General features: G+C 41.3%; 1 protein-coding gene across 3 annotated transcripts in view; it reads right to left on the bottom strand.

The window, feature by feature from the left end:
* The window catches only part of ROR1 (receptor tyrosine kinase like orphan receptor 1), a 409,877-nt gene that overhangs the window by 12,327 nt on the left and 378,731 nt on the right, over window positions 1-18,819 (bottom strand). For all 3 annotated transcript variants that reach the window (XM_047727874.1, XM_047727875.1, XM_047727876.1), the window contains one exon: window positions 6,083-6,294. In XM_047727874.1, coding sequence (XP_047583830.1) covers window positions 6,083-6,294 — 212 coding nt within the window. The remainder of the gene's footprint in view (window positions 1-6,082; window positions 6,295-18,819) is intronic.

Below are 18,819 nucleotides of genomic sequence, written 5' to 3' on the forward strand. Positions count from 1 at the left end.
GGCTCAAATTAGCTCCTCCTTCAGAAGGTCGTAAGAGAGATCCCATTGAGATAATGCATGTGATAGACTTTAGCTTGTTTGTAATACTACCTATAATATAGCCACTTCTAATACTCATTCTCCCCAGAAGTCCAGTTTCTACAGACACAGACTGGAGCTGAGGCTCTGTACTGGACAGCCTCCCAGCCCGAACTCTCAGACCCTCTCCACCCTGAAGGATTTTACCCAGGGTGTCAACAGGGTGTGGGCAGGGGCATTTATGCAAACCGAGTAGGAATATAATACCAGAGATGTCCAAAGAGCTACCTATATTATCTTTGCTGTAGTGCTTCCCTTGCTTCTGTCCTTACCCAAGGTAATGTGGCCTCCAGGATCCTAGAGCTTCTTCACAGCCCACATTTTCCTGTGCATGGCACTTGGGAGTTGATTAAAATATTTGTGGTTGTTCATATCAGCACTGTATCAAAAATAATAGTAACTTCTAGCTATCGAGTACCTGTGAAGTACCAAATATGCTATCTCAAGGTGCCAAAAAGATCGGATGTGGGGGTGATCTGGCTGTGACTTCTGTCACCCCATTGACCGCCAGGGTTGATTCAGCTGATCTGGCTGCCTGGGGAGGTATCCCCTTCTTCCTTCCCTTGGCACTCCATGCACATCCCCCTGTCCTGAAAACCTCCAAATAAGAAAAAAAAATCTCTAAGTACTATTTGTATCCTTGTTTTATAGGGGAGAAAACAAATGTTCAGAGAATTTGCTTAAGACCTCATGGCTGGTAATCAATGGAGCTGAGATCTGTTAATCATCTCTCTCTCTCCTTACAGTACTTGCCCTTTGGAGTGCATCAAACTACCTCCCAGAAATCGACCAAGAAAATGTGGCTGGAAAGGTAGTTAGGCCCAGAGAGTATGGATTCTTAGGAGCAGGGAGGAAGAATTTTCTAACTTGAGATTGGTCCTTCCAGACTGGGGAATGTATATCAAGTGGGAGCAAAAGCAATGCTAGTGGCATGAGAGAGAGAGAAGAGGGGGAGGTGGGAGAGAGGAAAAGAGGAATGGAAGGAACTAGTGAAGGAAACAGAGGTGATAGGAGGAAAGCCAAGAGAAAAAGTATTTTAAGATGGTGGTTCAGAATATCCAAGGCTCCGGGGAAATTAAGGAGGATAAAGACTTGGAAAAGGCCATTAGATTGAATTACATCACTGGGGATCCCCTAGAGGGCCCTGTCAATAGAATGATGAGCTCAGAAGTCTGGGGGGGTCAAAGGCTTTAAGGACTGAGTAGAAAAGCTATCAAGAACATTTTAGCACCAAGTGTGGTGACACTGGATAAGGCCAGGGGCTCAAAAGGGGCAGCCGGACCACAGCAGAGCTTTTTAGATGGAAGCATGTTACTGGCGAAGGCGACAGGCCCAGAGAAGATAATCAAGTGTCAGTACATTCAGCAACTACTTTGTGTGGAAAGGATAAAGGGAGAGGAACTGCCTGGAAGTGAAGAAACAGAGAAGCTGGCAAGAGGTGAGGGTACACTGAGAAATAAAATAGAGTCACCAGCTTCAGAACACGAGGCAAATCCTGCTTTCTGCCACATGTTCCTTATACCAGCCCGGAGGTGCCGAGTCCGACCTACAAGCCTATGTGGGCTTTGGCTGTGGCCCTCCCCAACCTCCAGCCCACTGTTCTTTGTCCCCCATCCTCAAACTCCTCCAACTCGTAACTTCTCAGCATGCCTGCGTCCCATGTAGGTGAGTCACACAGGGAAGGACAGAAGCCCCCACCCCCTCTGCTGTGCTCAAGTGGGAGGCTCTGGCACTTTTCTCACTCCCTAGGAGAGTGCTCCACAGCCTTCTCTCCCCGCAGACACTGCCCAGTTTTTCAGACACATGACCATTGGGGAGTGGAGAGGGAGGGGCTAAGGAAAAGAATCCAGGAGAAGGGAAGTTAGGGTTTCCCAGGCTTCTTGGAGAAGGTTCATTTTCCACAGTACTCTTAAAATTAAAACACCCACTCAGATCATAAAATTTGTAATGCAATACAGAATAGTCCTACTTAGTTCACACATCGCTAGAATACTCATCAGGGGATTTTAAAGAGGGGAAAGAGAAGGTTATCTTATCCCACCGAATGGCTTGAAATCTCCTGCTGAACAAAATAAAAGGAAAACAAATGAACAGTACCTTACACGAACAGGGTCTACATCATTCTCTGAACAACTGAGAAATGAGAGACTCAGAGAGGCCGAGTGACTTCTCAGGGCCATGGTGGGTAGGGGTAGGAGCAGGAGGAACATCTCCATTTCCTGACTGTTCATGGCTCCACACTGAAGTGTCTCTCTGGTCCACGGACTTCCTTTCCCCACAAATCAGCAGGAAACTCAAATCCCATGGAGGTCTAACTTTCAGCCGCCTCACCCACCTCTCCTGGGACCCAGGCTGGGTCTCTCAAATAGTCTGACTGCTCTTGTACCCTCTGAAAGGCTTCTAATCTCCCTGAGGAGCCTCTTCCTAATCCAAACACTGGGGTGGGGGGCGGATTTTAGCAGCTCAGCAAGTGGAAAGAGATAGAAAGAGTTTACACCCTCAAGGGCATGTTCATTTGGATCAATAAAAATTCTGGAGCCTCTAACTTTTGAATTGACCAGGGAAAAATAAGAGTAAGGCTCAGGCATACCAGTTTCCATACTTTATTCTTTTTTTTTTTTTTTAATATTTTATTTATTTATTTGACAGAGAGAGAGAGATCACAAGTAGGCAGAGAGACAGGCAGAGAGAGAGGAAGGGAAGCAGGCTCCCTGCTGAGCAGAGAGCCCGATGTGGGGCTCGATCCCAGGACCCTGAGACTATGACCTGAGCTGAAGGCAGAGGCTTAACCCACTGAGCCAGCCAGGCGCCCCTCCATACTTTATTCTTAAACATCCCGGCCCTCCAAATATCCTTCTGATTTTATGCTGGTAGGGTGTTTGTTTTCAGGACTTTTTTTTTCCCCCTCTCTCTTATGTGTGTTCCTTCCTTAGCTTTTATAGGTACACGTAATATTTATGTGTCAGTGACCTTTCAAAGCACTTTTAGAGATTGGCTGTTTACAGTTAGGAATTTTCTTTAAGGTCTACGAAGTCCTTTGTGCTTTTTCCAGGAAAGGCACTCAGTAAGAACCAAAACAAACAAGAGAATAACTCAAATTTGATTGGAGCCAAATCTCTTAAGAGAGTAAGAGAAAAAGAGTGAGCATTTGTTTTTGTTGTTTCTTTTGCCCTCCTCAACCCCGTCAAAGATACTCGAGCCGTTCCTACTTAACAGTGTGGTTCGGAATTACTTGAGAGCTGTTTAAGGCTAAATTCTAAGCCCTGTGGTGGAGAAATCTTGGCACTGGGAGATTTTGCAAGGGAAATCTCAGAAATGATGAAAACAATGTTTACTTCACTAAGTCTTTGGGAAAATTTGTCCCAGTATATTTTATTATTTAAAAAAATTTTTTAAAGATTTATTTGACAGACAAGAGAGCACCAGTAGGCAGAGCAGCAGACAGAGGGAGAAGGAGAATCCGGTTCCCCATGAAGCAGGGAGCCCAATGCGGGGCTCGATCCCAGGATCCTGAGATGATGACCTGAGCCAAAGGCAGACACTTAACGACTGAGTCAGCCACCCAGGTGCCCCTGTCCCAGTATATTTTACATTTTTCTCTACAACCATGTATGGTAGAGGACTATTACTGCTCTGGCCAAATTTTACATGCCTTTGGCAGAACTGGAGCTATACCATTTAGACGTGTGACGGTTACACAAGCCTCTTAAGGATTTATCATAAGGCAGGGGGATGCCTATGGTCAGCGTTCAGCCCAAACTGACCAAATGGAATCATATTCAGTATTGCCTGCCCCCTTCCCACTCTCCCTTCCCAGCATGACTTGTCCTGTGAAAAAGTTTTCACGGGGTCAGGCAAGTGCAAGGACTTTCTTTAGTCACAAAAAAATCCTATGTTCACACCTCTTCCACTCTCTAGCTCTTTGATTTTGGACGATTACTTAATCTGTAGGAGTCTCGGTTACTCTGGTTTTATGGGAGCCATAATTACATCTGTATTCTAGAACAGCTGCGAGGATTAAATGAGACAATGGATATTAAAGCTCCTAGTACAGTTCTTGACAATTTGTATCTCCCTCAACACACTTTAGCTTTCTCTGTTTATGCCACAAACGTCTATGAGATCTTCCTTTGAAAGATTGCATAACTCCAAAATGTCATGCTACTTGGACACCATGCTTTGCAGAGCAAACCTCTGCTAATAATGGAACTGAGTTGCACATGGAGACTGACCTATGCAACTGACAGTTTTCCCAAATGAAAGAACTCTTCCCATGGTTCCTGCCGCAGCCCAGAGGAGTCCGCTCTCTGGGACGGTGGCCACAGCAAGATGACCGCTGTAAGCTGGCTGACCTGGGTCTCTCTCCTGTCCACAGTTCTGGCGTTTCTAAAGTTTCTCAATGTTTAATAACAGAAATGACAGTTTCTCATAGGAAAACACCATCACACCAGAACTTTCAAGCCTGGGAAGTGTAAAAGGTCAACTGGGTGTGAGCTCCTGAATGTGCAGTATTAACCCTTCTCTTTTCTTCAAGTCCCTTGTGAGGATTAAATGTGATGTTCTCTAACATGCTGTAATGGATGTACTCTGGCTAGCAGGCAGCTAGGATGTCACAAAAAAGGAACCTCCACCTCTATCTATCCCTCCAGCCTACTGAGTGAACCTTGTAGTCTTTAGGATCTCTGGATTTGTTTGTTTGTTTGTTTGTTTTAAATGGTAAAAATTCACACTGAAGAGAACTGTGGTTTCACTTGAGACAGAATAATTAAAAAATGAATTTTTAACATTTAAGAAATCCGAAAATCTTACCAACAAATATGACTACAACAGAAAAAAAAAATATATAAGACTTTTTAAATGAAACAAACAAACAAAAATCTAACTGCAAAGCAGACTAAAATCAAATGAGGACTATGAGTCAGTCCCAATAGGCAACTCTACTAATTATTTTGAAGGATTAGTTAATTTCAGTGTGAAGATATTTTTCTCTAAGATTTTATTAAAGAGATGCAACTTCTTTATGAAGGTCAAATGAATAATACAGTCACTAGCCCACAGAGAAGATAAATATTTGTAGAATGAGTGAATGAATGGCCTATGGAGTTGGAATAAGAAGAAAAGACAGGCTTTTGGGATGTCTTCTAAATTATTTAAATGAAATCTCTTTGCCGAGAGGCCTAAGGATTGAGGTTCTGGCTTTCTGGAGAGAAAGCCTCTGTTGTATTTCAGCTTCAAGATGTGGTGTGTGTGCTCCATTTAAGGTAAGGACCAGTGACCCTGGGTTCATTGCCAAGACCTGGAGCAACCCACGTGTTGAAAGATGAGGAGGAAAAACGAAAAGGAAGTGGGCTAATTTAGCACAGAGATGAGAAGGCTAAGGTGGGCGATCATAAAACAGCATTCAAAGAGTATAGGAAGGACAACACTTCTCTTTAAATATGCTTAAATCAAAGAGAAATGGATTTTGGTTAGGCATTAAACCTAACTGAGCTCCTAGGTTAGGACTTAGGTTTTGTTGTTGTAGCAAAAAAGCACATCACATAAAACTTACCGTTCTTCAGTGTACCATCTATGCGTGCTGTTGTGCAAATAAAAAGGAGTTTTTGGACAGTGAACTGAGTCAACTATGTTTGTTTTCTTTTTTTTTTCTCTGTTCATCTCTTTCATTTTGACTGGAAGAGTTCAGTCTTTCCATCTTTGAAATTGTGAAAATAGCTCACACTTGGAATCTTTAGGAGAGATGATGTCTTAAAGATTCTTTTAGTCCAGACTCCATGTTAAGGCAGCGATGGGGCTGGCCCAACGTGGACGTGGACACACTGATGAAAGAATGTTCCAGCTGCCTTGGGTAAAGTTAGAGACAGACAAAATTATGCTGAAAATGAACTCTAGAGCATGTAAACTCTGAGTCCAAATCATTTGATTTTGAAGCTGGGGAGGGTGCTAAGTTCTGCTTTAACCCGAAGCTTACAGAATCTGTACAGCTCCGTTCTACTAATTTTACCTTGGGTTTATATGCATTCAGCATTGACATCTCCACGTTTTGACCTCTGACGTGCTTCGGTTGCCTCTGGACAGGCGGGGATGAGGTCTTCTGGTTATTACGGCATACACAAATGAAGAAGAAGAGCAGAGCAATGGCCAGAGGAATGGCAACACTTGGCACCAGTATGTACAAGATTTCCATTTTATTCTTCTCCTTGGAATCCTTTGAATCTGGGTACAGAAATAAAAAAGAGCAAAAGTCACACTAGTTCGAATAACATGTGTAACATTACATCGCATAGTTGCAAATGACCTCCTCTTCTGTGCGTACAAACTCACTGGAGAAAAAAGGAACCGTTACTTATTACAATTTGTTTCTATCAAACCTTCAACATAATTTATTGAAGTTTGAAAGTTTAAAGTTCAAGTGTTTAAAAACTGCAGAGGAACACTGTGAAACCTTCGCATGTGTGTGGGTCCCCCTCTGATGTTGCCTCTCTTCAGCAGCAGACCTGCATTTCTCTGACACCTTCAAAGTTAAACGTCATGTGAATGGACTGTATACACCCAAGAGCATGCATGTGGACCACAGGGATCTTCTTCCTTTGGCTGCTAGCCCAGATCAACCACCACAACGAGCTCTTCTAGAAATCATGCCCTTGTCTTAGCAGCTTTGGATTTACAGGGCCAGTCCTGCATCTTCCAGAATCAATGTGACCCAGGAATCCTAGTCCCAGGGTCCATAAAGCCATTGGCTTTAGAATATGGGGGACCTGACTTAGAATATGGGGGGACTGACCTTAGAATATGGGGGAACTGACTTCCTGATGAACTGGGTGACCTTGAACAAATCCTTCACCTCTCGGGGCCTCACTTCTTCTCATCTGCATAAAGGAAGTATCTACTTTGATGGTGTCTACTGTTCCCTCCAGCACAGCATCACTGAAGAAATTGACACTTTTTGAAACCCCAGAACCCTTCTTAAATGATTTCATATGAGCCCAGTAATTATGAGTGCTAACACTCTGAAGTATATTTTTGAAATCTTTTACATCTACTCTACCATTGCTTGGGAGAGAATACAATATGTATAGGACACGAGGCATACTTTTAAAAAATTGAGTTGAGTCTGACCTTCAGATACTTTGGGCATACAATAATAAACTCTTTGACTTACCAAACAAACACAAGAATGATGGGCCAAAATTAAGAGGGGTTACATAATAAATGCCCTGATCCCCAATAACCTCATCAACTATCTTGCTTTAAGAAACTCCAAAGGGTGAAAATTCAGACTGACCCCAAATTTGGAGATGATTATTTACGCAACCTAGAATTAACCATGTATCCATTCACTCATCCTCTCACATGTTCAGTAAGTCAATAAAAGCTACTGCTGCTAAGCACTATTCTAGATACTGGGAATGTAAAATTAAATACGGTATGTCCTTTGCCTTCCAGCAGCTCATGGTTGGGGAAAAAAACAGAGAAAAGATAATTACAGTATGTTGTTGAAAATGCAACAAAGGAGGTAGGAGTAGAGTAGTCAAGAGACCCAGAAAGTCCCTCTAAACAGTGAGCTTCCTTAGTGCATATAAATGAGAATATACCAGGAGAAAAACGGAGAGCTTTTCCACTAAGGTCAGGAACACGGCAGGGATGTCCATTATCACCACTGCTGTTCAACATAGTACTAGAAGTCCTAGCCTCAGCAATCAGACAACAAAAAGAAATTAAAGGCATCCAAATCGGCAAAGAAGAAGTCAAACTATCACTCTTCGCAGATGATATGATACTATATGTGGAAAACCCAAAAGACTCCACCCCAAATCTGCTAGAACTTGTACAGAAATTCGGTAAAGTGTCAGGATATAAAATCAATGCACAGAAATCAGTTGCATTTCTTTACACCAACAACAAGAGAGAAGAAAGAGAAATTAAGGAGTCAATCCCATTTATAATTGCACCCCAAACCATAAGATACCTAGGAATAAACCTAACCAAAGAGGCAAAGAATCTGTACTCAGAAAACTATAAAGTACTCTTGAAAGAAATTGAGGAAGACACAAAGAAATGGAAACATGTTCCATGCTCATGGATCGGAAGAACAAATATTGTGAAAATGTCTATGCTACCTAAAGCAATCTCCACATTTAATGCAATCCTTATCAAAATACCATCCATTTTTTTCAAAGAAATGGAACAAATAATCCTAAAATTTATATAAACCAGAAAAGACCTCAAATAGCCAAAGGAATATTGAAAAAGAAAGCCAAAGTTGGTGGCATCACAATTCCAGACTTCAAGTCTATTACAAAGCTGTTATCATTAAGACAGCATGGTACTGGCACAAAAACAGATACATAGATCAATGGAACAGAATAGAGAACCCAGAAATAGACCCTCAACTCTATGGACAACTAATCTTTGACAAAGCAGGAAAGAATGTCCAATGGAAAAAAGACAGCCTCTTCAACAAATGGGAGTTGGGAAAATGGGACAGTCATATGCAGAAAAATGAAATTGGACCATTTCCTTACACCACATGTGAAAATAGACTCAAAATGGATGAAGGATCTCAATGTGAGAAAGGAATCCATCAAAATTCTTGAGGAGAACACAGGCAGCAATGTCTTCAACCTCAGCCGCAGCAATGTCTTCCCTAGGAACGTTGCCAAAGGCAAGGGAAGCAAGGGCAAAAATGAACTATTGGGACTTCATCAAGATCAAAAGCTTTTGCACAGCAAAGGAAACAGTTAACAAAACCAAAAGACAACTGACAGAATGGGAGAAGATATTTTCAAATGACATATCAGATAAAGGGCTATTATCCAAAATTTATAAAGAGCTTAGCAAACTCAACACCCAAAGAACAAATAATCCAATCAAGAAATGGGCAGAAGACATAACGGACATTTCTGCAAAGAAGACATCCAGATGGCCAACAGACACATGAAAAAGTGCTCCACATCACTCGGCATCAGGGAAATACAAATCGAAACCACAATGAGACACCACCTCACACCAGTCAGAATGGCTAAAATTAACAAGTCAGAAAATGACAGATGCTGGTGAGGATACGGAGAAAGGGGAACCCTCCTACACTGTTGGTGGGAATGCAAGCTGGTGCAACCACTCTGGAAAAGAGCATGGAGGTTCCTCAAAAAGTTGAAAATAGAGCTACCCTATGACCCAGCAATTGCACTACTGGGTATTTACCTTAAAGATACAAACGTAGTGATCCAAAGGGGCACGTGCACCTGAATGTTTACAGCAACAATGTCCACAAAAGCCAAACTATGGAAAGAACCTAGATGTTCATCAACAGATGAATGGATAAAGAAAATATTACACACACACACAAAATAGAATACTATGCAGCCATCAAAAGAAATGAAATCTTGCCATTTGTGATGACATGGATGGAACTAGAGGGTATTATGCTTAGCAAAATGAGTCAATTGGAGAAAGACAACTTTCATACGATCTCCCTGATATGAGGAAGTGGAGATGTAATGTGGGGGGTTTGGGGGGTAGGAAAAGAATAAATGAAACAAGATGGGATCGGGAAGGAGACAAACCATAAGAGACTCTTAATCTCACAAAACAAACTGAGGGTTGCCGGGGGGAGGTGGGTAGGAAGAGGGTGGTGGGGTTATAGACATTGGGGAGGGTATGTGCTATGGTGAGTACTGTGAAGTGTGTAAACCTGGTGATTCACAGACCTGTACCCCTGGGGCTAATAATACATTATATGTTTATTAAAAAAAATAAAAAAATTATTTAAAAAAATGAGAATATACCATACAGAGTTTTTGCTTATACACACCTGCTTTGGGAACCTGTCATTCAGTGAAATATAGTAGTAACTAAATCACACCGCCTTCTCCCTACAAGCAGACTCGACACACAAAGTAGGAGGGCGAGCCAAGACCTGTGTGTTGGGGCTGTGCCGTGGCTTAATCCTCAGAGACGGTTAATACTCAGAGGAGTAAAATCTGCTTATTGAATATAATAAAAATAACAGGTTTAATATTTACTGAGTGTCTTCTAGAACAAAATGATGTTAGCTATTATTATTAATATGGGCCAGGTACTGTTGGAAGTATTTTTCATTAACTCATTAATTTTATCCTCACAACCAACTCCATATGAGGCAGGCGCCATCCTTATGCCCATTTTTACAGGTGAGGAAGCCAAGGGGACAGAGTGGTTATGTAACCTGCCCCAGGATATGCAGCTAGTAATTCAAAAGCTGGGACTCCTCCCCTGGTTTCACAAAGGTAGGGAGGATGAGGGAGGTCTGAGTGGCAGGGTAGGAAGCTTTGCCACACATGTCGCTTTTGCACTCCCTACAAGCACTTTATACAGTGGCAAGTGACACATAACCCAGGCATCTCTGGAGGCCATTCTGGTAGTTCTCATCCTAGGAACTATTCTTGGGTCCTTTTGTAATGACTGTCTGCATGTCTATGGGCAGATGGACAGAGAGAAAGCGATCACATGGAAAAGTGCTTACCACAGTGCCTAACAGATTGATTGATCTTCTATACCAGGAATATAATAGATACAGAATAGATAGTCTGTGTATCGGAGATCTATCTCTCTGTCTATGTGGACTCTTGAGAGATGATAGAACAGATTAAAGGAACTATGCATCTTAGAGTCAGAAACTTCTGAAGACTACCCTTGTCATCATCTGTGCAACCTTCAGTAGGCACTAAGCCTCTCTGAGCAAACCCATCTGTAAAATGAGAAGTGTAATACCTATTTCATAGGGTTGTTGTAAACCGTAAATGAAAGAACAAAGGAAGTTATCTCCTCTAGTACCTACTACAACTCAGTCACTTGATGTTTTAGCCCTTACCTTTAGAGTAGAAAAGGATTCAGAGATAAAAACTTTGGGCTAGGAATTCTAAATAACCTTAATCAGGAAACAACCTCTCTGACCTCCATCTCCTCATTTACCTAAGGGGAAATAATTGCTCTACCAATCTTACTTGGTTTTTGTGAGAGATAGTGTTCATGACAGAACTTCAGAAAATTGAAAACTGCCACAGAGTTGTTGGATTATTCACATTATAAAAGCACTTCCCAATTTCTCAGTACCTTAGTGTGTGCGGGGCTGGGGGTTGAGGGATTCCCTCTTGTTATTCTTGGATTTTCAGTGAAATCATTATGAGGGTAACGATTACAAAGGAATGAGGTTAATTTAGTACTCATGTAACGCTAGTCATTTTTCTGGCCCAGATTTTCAGCAACAAGAGAAAGTAGAGCTCTCACCTGTCTGGCAAACAAAGGAGTCTATTCTGTACTCATTCCGTATCAGATTATTCACAGAACGCCTGCGATTGTAAACGGGAGGTCTGGGACAAATCCCCCTGTGGGTCTGCACGAGAACAAACTTCAAGAAGCCGAATCCTTTAAACACAAGCAAACTTGGCTCGTTCTGATTACACGGAGCATATGCAAACGAGCCACACAGTCTTCTCGCCAATGGAAATAATCAAGCAGAACGATACGCGGCCATGTTGGAAGTGACTGGAAACAAATTTCGGCCTAATGTCAACCTGATACAGCACATGTACTTCCCGACACACCTCTCTCCACGTTAGGCCAGAAGGGAGTCAGTCTGGCTCAAGAAACTTCAAATAAAAACATTCCACAGAACAACTAATGTTACTCATGGAAAATTAGAAAACTAACATTTGCTCAACCTCTTTTTAACAGCCTTGCGTTTTTATTCATTACTTCAGCCAGGGACTTGGTGTCATCTCAGTTTCACATGTAGATGAATTAAGACTAAGAAAGAACAAAGAATTTAACAAAGCCAGAAAGTGGTGGAGTCTGGGTTGGAAAGCAAGCCTGTCTGTCTTCAGTGTTTCTATGCTTTCAAAATTATATTGCTAATAAAAATTAAAATACTATATGGAATTGTTCTTCATCATTCTCCTTAAGATTCCAACGCTCCCTTTAGTGAGGGCTCATAGCTGGTGGGGATCACACTATTAAATAGAATCACATTAGAACAATGGACCCTATTCTTACTAGTCACTTTAAAGGGTAATGGACACCCTCAGTGTATTACAATGCAAGCTGGCTGAAAATTAGAATGGTGAAGACTTTTAATACTTTGAAATAGTTGTTTAAAAGTTAAATGCACTTATTAGTTACATCAGGTTAAATACTTGGGATTTTTTAAACCAATGATTTAGTCTGGATCACATGATTAATTTCCTTTTAAAAATCAACAATTTGGTATCACAGTTTGCATCTGACATTCCTATTTTATTTTTACAAAGATATTCAATACTTTGATTGGTAATTAAATGTAATAGAGAAAATACTTCTTTCTTATCCTGGGGCTTAAAACAAGGTAAACATGATTTCTTACTCAAGAGGTACTTTCATAAAGTGAAACATCATCTGGGTTATTACTTTTACGTTAAAACAAAAAAATCCTTAGATCTTCAATATGGCAAAGGTGTGGGAGAAACCTTATAGATCATTAGAATTCCAAAAATAAACAAATAAACACATTAAATTATAGTCTTATATGAAAAAAAAACCCCATAGAAAACAAATAGGAATTGCTATCATCTATTATTTGAAAACTACAAAGTAACGGGGTCTGTAGCAGACGGGAGCCTGCACCAGTGATATTCAAACATATGCCCGGAAGACAAAGTAGAAAATGTGTTAACTAGGTCTTCAGTTGGTATGCTGGGTCCACCATTAGGTCTCTCAATTCAAAGAGGAAATAGCAAGAAGATGATCTGTATTATGCATTCTCAAATTAATCCTTAGAAAGACTCTGATTGGCCATATATGGGGATTAAAAATTTTTTTCCTCAGCAAATTTTTTTTCAAGATTTTTATTTATTTGACAGACAGAGCAAGCAGCAAACAGAACGGCAGAGGCAGAGGGAGAAGCAGGTTCTCTGCTGAGCAGGGAGCCTGATGCGAGGCTCGATCCCAAGACCCAGGGATCATGTCCTAAGCCAAGGCAGACACTTAACCGACTGAGCCACCCAGGTGTCCCTCTTCAGCAAACGTTTTAACCACAATAACCACAATGTTTTAACCACAATAAGTGCTCATTTGTGAGCACTTGAGAAAAATCTTAGTAACCAGAATCCACATGAGTTCACTAAAAGTTTCTATAAATTCTTAGGACCTCAGTTTTCTCTATAAAAGGAAAGAATTGGGCTAGTCTTTTCTCTTTTATTGAAAAAAAAAGTTAAATTACAGTAAAAAAAATTAATAACCTTTACCATCTTAACCATTTTTAAGTGTACAGTTTAGTAGCGCTAAGCATATGCAGATTTTCGTACAACAGATCTCCAAAACTTTTCCATCTTGCAAAACTTAAACTCTATACTCATTGGAAATAACTCTCCATTTCCCCCTCCCTCTAGCCCCTGAAAACAACTGGTCTACTTTTTGTTTCTATGACTTTGATTACTTTAGATACTTCATACAGTATTTGTCTTTCAATGATAGGGTTATTTCACTCAGTAAAATGTCCTCAAGTTTTATCTATATTGTTGCATGTGTCACACTTCCTTTTTAAGGCTGAATAATATTCCTTTGTACATGTATACTACATTTTCTTTATGGATTCCCCCATCGATGGGCTTGCTTCCACTTCTCAGCTATTGTGAATAATGCCACGATGTACGTGGGTATATATCCAGAAGTAGTATTGCTGGGTTCTATGTCTCACTGTGGTTTTGATTTGCATTTCTTTAATGCCTGATGATACTGAGCATCTTTTCATATACTGTTAGCCATTTGTATATCTTCTCTGGAGAAATGTCTGTTTAAGTCTTTTGCCCACTTTTTAATTGGGCTAATCTTTAAGTGCTAAAATTCAATAGGTTTTATAAAATCAAGTCTCTTTCATTTTGACAGGATTATTTTAGAGCGGTAGACCAAGCACATTTAAACTTTTAGCAAGACATTTGATCAGGTGACCCATGATATCCTTATGTACCAAAGATGGAGGGCTAGATAATAATATCATTAGATAGATTTATAATTTACCAATGTGCTGGTACCCTAATAGGGTTAATCAGCAAATCAACCTTAAATTGTAGAAAGCTAAGCTCGAGCAAACCTGCCTGTTTGACATTATCATCAACTATCCAATAATGACATATTGATTAAACTTAAAATGACTCAAATCTAGGAAAGATATCTGACTATAGAAATAAAATTTTAGGGACGCCTGGGTGGCTCAGTTGGTTAAGCGGCTGCCTTCGGCTCAGGTCATGATCCCGGCGTCCTGGGATCGAGTCCCACATCAGGCTCCTTGCTCGGCAGGAAGCCTGCTTTCTCCCTCTGCCTCTGCCTACCACTCTGTCTACCTGTGCTTGCTTTCTCCCTCTATCTCTCTCTGACCAAAAAAAAAAAAAGAAATAAAATTTTATTTTCTTTTATTTAAGATTTTATTTCTTAGACAGAGAGACAGAGTGTACAAACAGAGGGAAAGGCAGACAGAGGGAGAGGGAGAGGCAGACTCCCCACCAAGCAGGGAGCCAAATGAGGGGCTTGATCCCAGGACCCTGAGATTATGACTAGAGCTGAAGGCAGACGCCAAACTGACTGAGCCACCCAGGCGCCCCTATACCAGAAAGTTTTAGAGGCTCATACAGACAGGCTAAAATAATGACCCCAAACCAAAAGTTGACGCTTTACAAATAAATATTATAGCTTACAGTTAGGTTAAAGCTCTTGTTTAAAGAAGCCCATGATTAAGTAAATCTACTAGAAAATTTTTGATGTAACAAAACCAAGGAAAAAAAGGAAAAAAGTCTAGTTAATTTTAATGAAGACTTGAGGCTCAGTTGGACCCAGCAACAACACCATGAAATTGCTCCAAAAATTGTTATATATGGTACTTTTAGCAAAAAAATACCCTTCATGGGCAATACTGAGTGATGATTGAAAACATCATGGTCTCCTACATTTGCTGGTTTAAAAACACCAAAAAAGGTATCTTCTAAGAGCAACATTTCTAAGGAAGGCTTCAAAAAACCAGGAAACATTCAGAGGAAAAGGAAGATGGGTAAAGAAAGGTTGGAAGAGCTACACGCTCTTTAGACCAAATTAAAAATTGAAGGATGTGATAGGTACCTTTAAACATGGATAATAAAGGATTATCAGAGGTACAGACTGGATCTAGTACATTGTTCTAGATTTGATCCTTATTAGGGTTTATTTATTTATTTATTTTTAATTTGAAGTCCTGGCCAACATTTTTTTTTCTTTTGCAACTTAATTTAATTTAACTTATATTTATTTATTAACATATAATGTATTATTTGTCCCAGGGGTACAGGTCTGTGAATCCTCAGGCTCACACATTTCACAGCAGTCATCATAGCACATACTCTCCCCCATGCCCACACCCAGCCAACCTATTCCTACCCCCACCCCCAGTAACCCTCAGTTTGTTTTATGAGATTAAGAGTCTTTTATGGTTTGTCTCCCTCCCGATCCCATCTTGTTTCATTTTTTCTTTCCCTACCCCCCACAATCCTCACCCTGCCTCTCAAATTCCTCATATCAGAGAGATCATGTGATAATTGTCTTTCTCTGATTTATTTTGCTCAGCATAAAACCCTATAGTTCCATCCATGTCATTGCAAATGGCAAGATTTCATTTCTTTTGATGGCTGCATAGTATTCCACTGTATATGTGTGTGTGTGTGTGTGTGTGTGTGTGTGTGTATACACACACACCACATCTTCTTTATCCTTTCATCTGTTGATGGACATGTAGGTACTTTCCATAGTTTGGCTATTGAGGACCTGCTGCTATAAACATTGGGGTGCACATGCCCCTTCAGATCACTATATATCTTTAGGGTAAAACCGAGTAGTGTGATTGCTGGGTCGTAGGGAAGCTCTATTTTGAGGAACCTCCATACTATTTTCCAGAGCTGCACCAGCTTGAATTCCTGCCAACAATGTAGAAGGGTTCCCCTTTCTCCATATCCTCGCCAACATCTGTCATTTCCTAACTTGTAAATTTTAGCCATTCTGACTGGTGTGAGGTGGTATCTCATTGTGGTTTTGATTTGTATTTCCCTGATGCATTCTCAACATTTTTTCAAAATCAGGAGATTTCCCATATTGATTTTGGTTCCAGACTTAACAAATGCAAATTTTGAGCAGAGGGATCCATCCCATAACCTCTTTGGGGCGGTGAGATGTCCCTGTTTCTGAAGGAGATCTCTGGCAATGTTCAGACAGAAGCTGGATGATTTCAATGATTCCCCTCAAAGTTCTCTGATTTAATAAACTGAGTTGACATACCTTATTTAGGCTCCTATTGTCCTTTTGACTCTCTTGTGTAACAAGTGATTTAAAGCTAGAGATGAATATCTTCCCTGTGTATCTTAAGATCCAGTATCAGCCCTTTTCTACTCAGGTCTATGTTGAGGCTGACTTGTATGGACAGTATCAATGGGCACGCTTGATCTCTGGCTTCCAGTTCGGTTCAGTCGATGGGAGACATTGGCGGGACAAGAAGAACTGCCCAGAGCAAGAAGAGTATGGTTGCCATGTTAGTTCCCAGGCTTCTGCCTTGCTGAGCTGCAGAGGACTGACTACCCCTCTCTACCAAAGGTCACAGCCTTTGGATGGACCTCTTTTCATTCTCAGCTCTGCTCTGCAAGGTAAGGTAACTAATCATTCCTTTGACCCTTCAAGCCTAGGAAGGCAATGCCTCCTACTTCTGCTGGCCCCGGGTTCTTCACCTTGTTGGTTTCCCCTAACTCTGCCAATACCTTCATGAACAGTCTCTCTACAAAATTCTCCATGGTGTGTTTATTTGTGCCTTTTGTTTCCTGCCAGAACCGTGGCTGCTAGGAAGCCAATAGCAAAGATTATTGTGGTGTTACATGAGAATTCTGTCACCAAAGGGTTAAAGTGCCACGGAGCCCTTCCCATTGGCATGGTGTGGTGTCCCTGTCCACCCAAAGAGTTAAGAGTTTCCCAAAGCTTGTTGCTACAGCAGCTGACACCCTGGATAAGTGACTCAATATATTTTGAGAATGATAAAAAAATCTTTGAGAAAGAATTATTTTATGGTTAAAAATGTTTATGGAACATGACTTTGTTATAAGTTTTGGGTAACTATTGTTCTTTACTTTATCGAAAATATATAGAGGCTGGAGAATAAAGTACATCTTGAAAATCTCTGAGCATAAAAATAACTCTTCCGGAAAACTTCAAACCGTACAAAGCCGTGCTCTATTCCTCCCTCCGTTCCCCCTCCCCACCATCCAATTCACTGTAACGTTCAATTTTGGTTTGAAGAAATGGCTGAAAGACAAATTGCCTTACAACAGGTCTTCTATGAAATATGGGAGAAGGCTGCTGACAGAGTGAGTTAAAAACTCTAGTGTTCGCAATCTGGAAAACATCTGCCTTGCCCCAAACTGTAAACCACCACATTGTAGAAAATGGTTTGTGACAAAGCAGAACCCAGGGCGGGTGTTTGTAAGGTTATGGGACAAGTCAGGGCTATTCAGGCACAGAACTGGGCGCTGTGCCCTTTGGCAAACTGTTGCAAGCCGACGACTTAAAAGGAAATACGAAAGTAATAGGCCAGGTACGAAAAGTGCCCTTGGAGCCAAATGACCCCCTACTTTTCTTATCGGTGGGAGCTTGGCGGAGAAGTTGGTTGAGGAGTCAAAACCATAGCACTGCTTAGAAGTTCTAGCTGTTTGGTAGAGGGAGAGACCCTTTATTGAGGTCTCTTGGGCATGCCAGGTTGGCTGGTGGAAGAAATGTGGCCTCTGGACTTAATCTAGAGTAAAATAAAGGGTCAAGGTTTGACTATGAAAGCACTAAATACAATCAAGATTCCACCTCTCTATACAAGTCAAGAGAGGAACAAATGGGAGACCTCAGTTAGTGGGGGAGAGAGAAAAAAGAGAAGTCACGTGGTAGAATACAGCCAAAGTAAAATGGTCAGATCCTGCAAAAACTGCTCCCAGAGAAACTGGCATTTTCCACAGTTCTGCCCCAGGGCTATGTTGAAAAGCAATGATAAGGGCTACAGTGAAACTGTGAACCTGGGAGGTGTGCCTAGGTGCCAGCTGGAAAGAACATAGGCAAATGTTTCTTTTTCGACGTAGTTTCCACCCAACCCACAGTATTTGGCTTGGAAGGTGGCCACAGTGACTAGAGGTAAAGGCATAGTGAATGAAGGTTTGCAGGCAGGCTCTCAGGGAAAATGGCCAACTCTGAGGGCTGGGGAGCTGGGGCTGCCGGGAAGGGAAGAGAGCTGGATTTAACGGGAAATGGGCAGATGCCGTGAGCCTTGCATGGAGCTGCTGGGGGAGCTAGTCCTCCCTGGGGCTGAGGCTGAGGCGAGCAACTAGGATCTCTCAGAGTAGATGGCTGGGAGCTGCACTCCTGCATGTGTGGAGCTGCAAACAAGAAAATCAATGGACAGCATCCCAAAGATCTAGGGAGTCCATAATGATCAAAGGAAAGAGGAAAATGGGAAAGGAATGTTTATTCCTCTGAATCACCTAGAATTTGTTCCTGAGGCAGTTGTGCTATGGTAGACAGAAGACTGGACCTGTAGTCCTATGGACCTGGTTTTAATGTTGGCTTTACGAAAAACAACATGGCCTCCAGTTCTCCATCAGTAAAATGGAGAAGATTCCTTTATCCTGCAGTTATTATGAGGATTCATTCATTCAACACATTTTATTAGCATCAACTAAGTCATAG

This window comes from Lutra lutra, chromosome 4 (genome assembly GCF_902655055.1).
Source record: "Lutra lutra chromosome 4, mLutLut1.2, whole genome shotgun sequence".
Classification (NCBI taxonomy): domain Eukaryota; kingdom Metazoa; phylum Chordata; class Mammalia; order Carnivora; family Mustelidae; genus Lutra; species Lutra lutra.